The 9,384-nt window shown below is 51.1% G+C and overlaps 1 protein-coding gene across 1 annotated transcript; it reads right to left on the bottom strand.

The window, feature by feature from the left end:
- Positions 1-154: 154 nt before the first annotated feature.
- GAB2 (GRB2-associated binding protein 2) lies at positions 155-6,930 on the bottom strand (the record flags this gene model as incomplete). Its single annotated transcript, XM_009708925.1, has 6 exons — positions 155-280; positions 1,143-1,245; positions 3,072-3,162; positions 4,166-4,448; positions 5,190-5,284; positions 6,344-6,930. Coding segments are annotated over 6 exons (1,285 nt in total), but the record flags the coding sequence as incomplete, so codon positions are not given.
- Positions 6,931-9,384: the final 2,454 nt, after the last annotated feature.

Genomic DNA, 9,384 nt, shown 5'->3' with positions numbered 1-9,384 from the left:
GAGGCGCCTTCCCTGTGTGCCCTCCCTGTCGGCAGCGCTCTCGGTCGCTGGTGTTCCCTCCAGCTGCCTTTTGTGGGAGTGGGGGGTGGCCGCTGAGGTAAAAATCCCCCGTACCTTTGTAAAATCCCCCGTACCTTTGTAAAATCCCCCGTACCTTTCTGTGTGGCCCTGGGGAGCTCGGCTGGAAGTCCAGGGCCAGGTAATCCACACTGCCCGAACTTTTTTTAGGCGCTGGGCTGTTGGTGCCACTAGGAACAGGAGAAGCAGAAATGGGGTTTTGCTAATGCAGGGAAGAGACAGGAGAAATAATGAGGATTAACATGGGAAGAAAAAAAAAAAAGGAATTAACACAAATCTGACAACAAAATGCCTCGGTGGCACTTTTAAAAGATATCCCAGCCTGGATATTTGCTCACCTGCCTCTGGGACCAGGGTGTGCAGAGCTGCTGGAGGACTATATATATATATATAGTATATTCTGCTAACAAATATTTCAAGCTCATGCTCTTGATTTGATGTATTGAAGCAGTTCTGCTGTCTCTGTGCTGATTTTATTCACATCCCTGACATCAGACATGGGCTTCAGCATTCCCCAGGAACCACACCTCATTGAGGCCAGACCGCTCTGGGATCTTCACTAATCACAACCATGCTACACCGAGCACAGATATCTTCTACCCCCTTAGTTACATAGCCCCAAAAATATGCTTCAAGTCAGCAGCTTCACGAAGAGCAACAAAATCCCTCCTCGTAAGCAGTGACACTCCCTGCTGTTGCTCCGATAGCCCCTGCCCTCCACACTAACATGATGTCAGCAGCTGTTAGGGGAAAAAAACCCTGAAAAAAATCAACTTCAATTAGGAGTAAATGCTCTGACAGTTCATAGACGTTTTTATCCCCTCTTAATTTCTGGCAAAGTAGGTGATACATGTTCCTGCTCTCATATACAGTTAGAACCCCAAGGGAAATGTCATTTTAGGGATGAAAGCCACTGTTTCGTGCATGTAGGGATGTACATAAGGACGTGCACCACGTAGCGCTATCTGAGCGCTCCCATGTCATGAGCTAGGAATGTGTTTGCAGAGCTGAGGAACGTGTGTGTCCCGCCAGGACCATATATATCTTAGCTGTGAGGTCCTTACCATTGCCACGTAGTTCTCCTCGCTGTCTCCTGAGTCAGTGCTGGTGATGCTCTGGGAGGAGACAGGGCGACAGTATTGCAAAGAGCCGGCGTTGAAGGTCTGGCTGTGAGGACAAGGGTCAAAGCGTTAATGATGGTTGCAGGTGCTGCTTGTCCATTGCCAAAGAGGGATGGGAGAGAGCAGCACCTGATGCCTCCAAACATCACCATGCTCAGTTCTGGGGACTGGGCATGAAGAAGAGCTGGTGGCATTGAAGTTCTCCAACTTAGCCTTCCCATGGGTCAGAAATCACTGGGTCTTCTCATTTTTTCCTTTCTAGGACTTTTTAATAACACCTGGCTTGCTATGTACTCATAACTATCCTGCTATCAGCTACATAAATCAGGCTCCATGAACTCTTTTATCTCGCAGGAAATATTTATTTGTGGAGGATGCAGGGCCAGCCTTGGTGAAGCTTCTCACCTCCAGCCTCACTGCAGCTCCAGGATTTGTTTACCATGCAGGGCCCCATCCAAATTTTTTTCTGGAAAACAAAACCTCTGAGGCATCATCTTGCTTTCAATTGGCCAAATCTAATTAAACCGAATAACATAATGCAATCAGTATCTGGCATTAAAGCTCGCATCTTAAAAAGCTATTTGTTGCCTTGCAGTAAAGTCAGGGTCATATGATGAGCTGATAAGGGAAAAATCCATTAGCTTCTCCGGGGTCGGACGTCTTGTCAATCAAACTCCACTCGCTATTTCCCAGTGCAGTGATTTCAGCACACAGCGCTCATGCCCTGCAGTCAGTCTCCGCACAATCCAATTTATTAGAGGAGTCATAGCAGCCAAGCTTTGCTTCTGCCTTTCACTGGACAACATCAGAACACGAATTAGCAGCAGAACTGGAATTGTGTGAATCCTGTTATTTTTGGCCGGCAGACTTTGCTCTGAAGTGCTTTGGTTTCATTGTGCAGATTTCCTTCGGGCTAGGCTTTGCTTTCAAGACAATCAAAACACAGCTCGGTCAGACGCTGCGAGTGTCACACTGAGTTTTGAGACTATAGTGGATTTTTTGGGGGGGAGAGCTGGATGTGAAATCATGCCCTGCACCCCCAGCACGGCTGAGTCGGGATGCTCAGCTGGGTCGTGAGTTGCGGAGGACCACAGGTCCTGTGTCAGAGCCACAACTCTCCAGGAGTTGTCAGATCCCAGAAATAGGAAATGTCTTCAAGGGATCTTAATTAGCTGCTGGGCCACATACTGGTCTTTCATGTGAAATCCCAACCTAAAAGAATTTATCTTCCTGCCACCAGCTGTGTTGTGGGGAGTACGACTCTGGCTCTTATAACACTTGATTAAGCTTGTGAGGGGTCCAAGAGAGGAGTCCCTCTGCTTCGACAGCATCTGACCCAGCTCCTAAGTCTGGCCATGATGTGACCAAGGAAACCCCTGAGCCCCGAATCACCATGGTGTGGCAGGATATTTTAGGAAGGAATTACTCCATAAATGTCCCTCTTCCCAGGTAGCTCCTGCTGGTCCCTGATGGGGGTAGGGTGTTGGGCAAGGTGGACTTTCATCCCAGTGCAGATGTTTGCATGGATGACCCAGCTCTGCAGCTCCCGTTTCTAAAACTGACAAAGAACACAATGAAGGCTGAAGGGATCATCCAGCTTTTGGGGAAATTCAGGTCTGCATCCAAAGTCTGGGCTCACTTCAAGACAGCCCATGAGAAACGTGCTCCTTCAACAAAAAGAGATGGTGGGTCAGAGGAAACCTCTGCAGCGAGTGGAGCCAGAAGGGCAGCCGACATCCCCCTTACACTCAGCCAGAGATGTTTAATCCATGGCAGAGGTGATAGCGTGGCTACATGTGGACACCCGTGAGAGTGAGACCAGAGATCTGCTGTCAGAGCAAAGCAAGAATTCATACCCCAACCATTACTCACGTTGGCCTGGACCAGGATTTCGTGACTGGTGATTTGAAGGGAAGCTCATCGATGACAGTGTTGTTCCTCAGGTCCAGTGGCGATGGCTTTGCTGGGGAGGAGAAAAGCTTTTATTCAGAGGCAGCACATTCCTACAATTCAGTGTCCATGACTGGCATGAAGGGGTGCCCAACAAATTGTTGGTTGCTTCCCATTCTGCTAATCAACCCCCTCAGCCCTCCTTGCCGATGACAAATACCCCCAACCAAAATCCCTGTGCTCAGTTTTGCCAGGACTGGGGGAAAACAGTGAATTTGTCCCTCTGACTCACAGCCCCAAAGTGGATGCGTGGCCCCAAAAGGGGAAAATGCCTCCCAGAGAATGGAGATCTGCTAAAAATGCCCAAACCTCAGAGTATAATAAATCCTTTCATTAAGGTGCTGTGATAACTCATTAGATGACCAGGCTCTGCCAGCCCTGAGCTGTCTCCAGCCAGAGCATTTCCTCATAGGGAATGGGAAAAGACATCTGCAGGGTAACATGAAGGCTCTTCTCATCATGGATGGTTCATTAGGTGGAAGAGAAGAGTTCCAGCCCCAGGCCTCGCATAGCGTGTTGATGGGATTAGGTGTTGACATCCTAATGATGGGAGCGCACCTCCTCAGCATCTCCTTGGTGACCTGTTAGGCAATGGTTTGGGGAAGGATTTGGAGGATGGAGGCAAAGCCCTGAAGGAAGAACTGCCTAGTCCCAGCCAGTAGCAAACAGTAGGAGAAATCTGGGTGACCCGAACACAACACAGAGATTTTGGGGTGGAGCATAGAGAGGGGTGCAAGCAAAGGGGGTGAGATCCTGCCTGTGACGTGCATCTCCTGTAAAGACCAGGAAAGGTTTGAGATGGGCTATTCAAGCACCATGAAAACTGCATTTGCCCCATAGTCCTCCTGAAAGAGGAAGAGGATGGGGAAGATCTGAAAGTCTGACTCTGCTGAAGGTAGCAAAGCAGACCCCACACAGAACTCTACTGGCTGTGCATAAAACAATAGATGTAGTCTGAAATATTAGAAGAATAGAAGGGTTCCTGGAAAGATTTGCCCAGAAGCCACTGTTCTTACCTTTCCGGTCGGGTTTGAGGTTGCGGTTAACTGGTGGTGGCTGGATTTCACTCAATCGTCTGTGGCACTGTGCCATGGCCCCTCCTTTATGCATGGGGAGGGTGGCTGAGGACAACCCCACCAGGTCAAAGTGATGTGGCCCAGGACTCATGGGGATGTAGAGATTTTGGGCATTGTCGTTGGCTTTCTCGGCGTGGATCAGGGGCGAGGAACCGGGATTCATGGGGACGTAGTTGTCCTCGGAGTCAGTGCTGTGGGAGCGGGCCACTGCTGCCTTGGCTTGCTGAGGGACAAGTGGGAGGACGTGCTGTGAGCATCAGACACTGCTCAACGCCATCCCACTATAAACCCCTTAATCTCCTCATTACCGAACACACACCTGAGGTGGGACCAGATCTAAAATCTCAGCACAGAGGGAAGGAATGATCTGTCCCCTCCTTGGCCATCAGTTTGCACTGAGAGGGTCTACCTCCACTGTTTCCAAGACATTGCAACATCCTGAGTTCAGGGAAAGGTCTTAATAACCCAGACTTGAGCCTCTTCTCGTCATCAGAGTGAGCTGCAGAAACAAGCTTAACCTGGAAAGTCATTTTTCCCTGAGCTCTGGCCATGACTAAAATGTGATATGAAAGGCTGCTTTAATGTCATTTCCAGCTCAGGAAATCTTAGAAAGTGCACAAAAGAGGCTGTTCTGGCAACATATCAAAATTCAGCTCAGCAGCATCCCAAGCTTTCAGGAAGAAACCAAACTCCTGGGTGCTTTTTTGGAGTCAGTGCTCCAGGCAGATACACTCTGTGGAAGCACCCAAAGCAAAGCTCTGCATGTGGTGCTGGGTTAGGTGGTTCTCCCTCCACCTCTACCCTGCAAGCCACCATGATTTTAACTGAAATCAGTAATAAAACCCTTCTTGACTTAGCTCTGCAGGACTGAGCTGTGAGGTCCAACCTGGCACCGATTTGTCTCTGAATCTATAAGGTACAAACAGTGCCTATAGTGTGGTGGCTAACACCAAGGCCAACTCACCAGGTAGGAGTTGTATCCGTCGTTCATCGACTCGACTGACTGCACAGTGCTGCTGCCCCCGTGCTGGGGGTATTCGTACGTCTCGCAAGAAGAAGCTGCAACACAATGACAAATGCACAACGTGTCCCAGCAAAACTGCTAATAAAAGGGGCCCTGAAAACAAAATCCTGGTTCTGGGAGGGCAATATATATTCTTGATGATTGAGACAGTGGTGGGAAGACACCGTTTTTAGCCTGTCACAGACTCCCTGCTATGCTCCCTCCCAATTAGCATCTCTCTGATGCATCAACACAACTGCACGTGCCATGTGGACCTAACCTGGTTCTGTCAAAGTGCTGCAAAATCCCGGGGGTAAAGATGTCAGATAAGGTAGATCACGGTGACAAAACTGGGTTAAGAGAGAGCTTGGTTACAGCTTGCTCAGCAGATGTAAGGGCTGGCATCCTCCGGTAAGGGGAGGATGGGGGGAGAATGGGGTGCTAAGCTCTTAGACTGGACTGTCTATTGCTGAGCACGGGGTTGGTCTCAGCCTAAATGTTGGTATTTAGGTAGAAGAAGGTGGAAGAAACATTTCAGGGAGCTGTGTCTATCATTTACAGTATGTTTTCTCTCCAACCACCTCTTCCAAGTTACTTTGCAACTATCTCATCCACAGGGTTTGGAAAGGGCACATTCATCCATGGCCCATCCACGGCCAATGGGAAGGGCGGCTCTGGTGCACTGGGGATGTTGGGTCTTGGAGATGTGCAAGATTACGTCCCTGTCTGGTGAGCAAAACCAAGGCAGCTCCAGGCTGAAGTACGTTCTGATAAACCTGGATATGAATTGAAGAAAAAGCAAGCTAAAAATGGCTGAAATCACCAAAATCTGGTGAAGGGCTGCACGGGCAAGCAAGTTTGGGGTTTTGGTTCAAGGCACAACACAGCCAAGAGCCAGCTGAGCAGCTCTGGTGGGCAGAGCCCTGGGGATGCCTCTCCATGCCTGTTGCATAGAAAAAACAGGGCCAGATCCTGACCGGGGAGAGCTTCTTTGCGTTCAACCCCCTGGTTGATGTCAACAGCCACCCCAGCCCTACTGCAACCCAGTGGGACTGACCTGTCCAAGGCTACTAGATAGGACAAAGCCACCCCCAGCTTCCCACCCCCAAATTCACCTCGGTGCAGCCTGCTGTTCTCCACGGCTGGCAGCGTGTTTCTCCGAGGAATGGTGGCTGCCATGGGGGCCAACCCTAAGCTTTCGCTGGGCTGGGGCCGCTGGGGTGGGCTGCCCCACCGTGGCTCCATCTGCCCTGGTTTTGGGGGCCGTGGGGGTGGCACAGCAGGTGAGTCGCTGGCTGCCACGGCCAGGGCATTGTGGTTCTTGTCCAGTGTAAATGTCCTGGGGATCTGGTAGACGGAGAGCAGCGTGGCAGGGATGTCATAGGAGTCCGTAGAGAGCTCCCCAAACTCCTTGCATAGGGTGTTGTTGGGAGTCTTGTAGGTGTAGACCTCTTCGTTATCTGTTTCAGAGCTGGTCAGGCTCGACTTGGGGTGGGTGTAGGAACCGAAGGCGCGTGGCAGGTCGTACGCACTGTCCCTGAACTCTGAGTTGTCCCGGCTGGGTTTGGGCAGGCTGTAAAAGCCTTGGAGCTGCCCGCCAACCCCATTCACACAATGCCCGTTGCCCTGTGAGAGCTTCTGGACCGCCGTGTCGCTCCGCATGAAGAAGGCGGACCTCGTGGCTTGGGAAAAGCTGGCGCTTCTGCAGAGGAAGGGGACAAAAGGGCTGAGATGGGGGAGAGCTGGTCCTAGGATTCACCCAGATCTGCTCCCTCCATTTGTCACCTTCCCAACCCACATTGCCCAACCTCAGGGCAAGGGGAACATTTCAGACCCCTCCAAACATGCCCACAACCCATTTTATCCTGAAACACCTTCAAAATGCCTCTGTCACAGATGAGAGGTACGTGCACCCAGCTCCACGATAGTGCTATGGGCAAGAACAAGCCTTCTATCCAGACATAAATTGCTCCAAAAGGGTAATTTCTGCACCAGCTGACAGCAACCCAAGACACAACTGCAAAGACCGACCCCATCAGCATCGCCATCAGGTACCAGCTGCCCGTCCGCAGTGCAGGAGGGAGGCTTACTCTCACCTCTGCCTTGCAAAAGTGTTCGAGAGGGACTGGAAAAATTCCTGATGGGGATTATTTGAAAGCCTCCAGCCATGTCACCACCCTGCCCTCTTGCAGGGCAAGCCCTGGGGAGATGAGGGCAGTCCCCAGCTGGGATTTGGGGTTTGCAGTCCTGATCCGCAGGGGAGGAGGAATGAACCTCAGGGCTGAACTCAGATTTACAAAAGCCCTCGAGTACCCCAGGGTGAGCAGGGCAGCGTGGTCACTAGGTCTGTGCCTTGCTAACAATTCCTCGATTTGTATTGCAGTCATGCCTGGGGACATTACCCAGGACAGAAGGTGAGCACTGAGGATACCTCAGTCCTCTAACAACTGCTTGTTAGCGATCACTCCTCCACTGATTCTCTCCAAAATGTTTCATCTCCTGTTTTATCCCTCCTACTGCTTCCTCTTCCAATGCTCCGACGTTGCAGAAGATGATGAGCCCCATGGGCTTGGCTTTCTGCACCCGTAACCCCAGCAGATGACATTTTCTCAAGTCAGGGAACGTTTGAATTAGCCACTTGGGACTTTTCTCTCCTCCATTCTCAACCTCTGTCACTGCGAAGCAACTCCCCCATCCCACAAGACTTGGGGAGACGTGAGCATTGCTGTGGAAGCACTGGGACATGAGGGACACGAGCAGCAGAGCCGAGCATGGGGGATACCGATACCTTCCCCTGACCTGGCTGAAGCAGAGTGGAAGAAGAAAATACGTTAAAGCTCCAAAAAAGGGTTACCTTGCCATGAAGAGCTAATGCATATGCACTAGGAAAGGGGGAGAGGTAGCCTTGGGCTGGGTCTTTTTGCTCGCAGAGGTATAACCATGCATGGGTCAGGCTTTTGGGGACCATGTGCTCACAGCCAGAAAGGGCTCAGCCAGCCCCATTTCAACATCTCCCGGTGGAAGAGAGTCCTGCCCTGTATCAATCACCGCACTGGGAAAAAATGAAATGGTTATGGGGGGCAGTTTCCAGTTGCGGCAAATCGCTGGGGAAGTGCCAGTCCTATGGGAAAGGCTGGGAGATGCTGGTTTACACCACTCTGGTGGGGTTGATGCTCTGCAGGGACAACAGGGACTTTGTTTCATGGAGCCAGCACGAGATGGCGCTCAGAAATAGGGCTTATTTGGGGAAAAAACAAATGATGCTGTGACATGACAAATGAATCCCTGCTGCTTTTGGAGCTCAGTCTGCCCAGGAGACGTTTGGGGTCTGGCAGGGTCCTTTCGGTTGAGGACTTGAAACATCTCATGGGTTAATTATTCAACATCGCCCGCCAATTAGCTACTATTACCCTCATTTTATGGATGAGTAAAGTAAGAGCTCGGGAGCTGAAAGGGGAGGGATTCCCAGCAGTCCTGCAGCCTGGCCCCGTGCACTGGGCATTGATCAGGGCAATTATTTCTGGCCCAGTTGCAGAAGCCGCTGCTGGCCAGTTTACCTCTGCCCACCAAAGCATTGGTGCTTGCTCCCTTCTCCTCCGGGTCCCAGCCATGCTTGAGCTCTCGAAGGGTGGCTTTCAGGTATCCTCACAGCTGAAGTGTCAGAGGGCCTTTTTTTTAAACACTGTTCCATTAACTCCATCTGAAGTTAATTTTTCTGAGTCTTTTTCTGTTGCTGTTTTTTGGGGAGGGAAAGGCAGCTGCAGCAGGAAAGCCCAGCGGAGGCTGCAGCCCGGGCTCTGCTCTCACCCCACGCCAGCTGGGCTCCGACTGCCTCTCCCTCCTTGCCTCTCCTGTGAGCCACGTCAAAAAAAATCCTCGCTATTTAAGGCAACCGGCTGGGTCCAGAGGCAGAGAGCTGTAGCTTGCTCAAAAATACCACACCGTGCACCTTGGGCTGCCATGAAGCCCAGCGAGCTCTGGAAGGGATGAACAGCAGAGTGGTGCAAACCCTGCCTATCCCTCTGGTTGTGGTTTTTTTCTGGTTAAAGGCATGAAATAAGGCCCTGTCCACAGGATCACAAAGTGGCTGAGGTTGGAAGGGAACTCTGGAGGGCATCTGGTCTGATCCCCCTGCTTGAGCAGGGCCACCCAGAGC

The sequence above is a fragment of the Cariama cristata genome, unplaced genomic scaffold (genome assembly GCF_000690535.1).
Source record: "Cariama cristata isolate BGI_N322 unplaced genomic scaffold, ASM69053v1 scaffold11371, whole genome shotgun sequence".
In the NCBI taxonomy this organism is placed as follows: Eukaryota; Metazoa; Chordata; class Aves; order Cariamiformes; family Cariamidae; genus Cariama; species Cariama cristata.
Note: the sequence above shows the minus strand (reverse complement) of the source record. Positions and strands in the feature narration are given on the sequence as shown.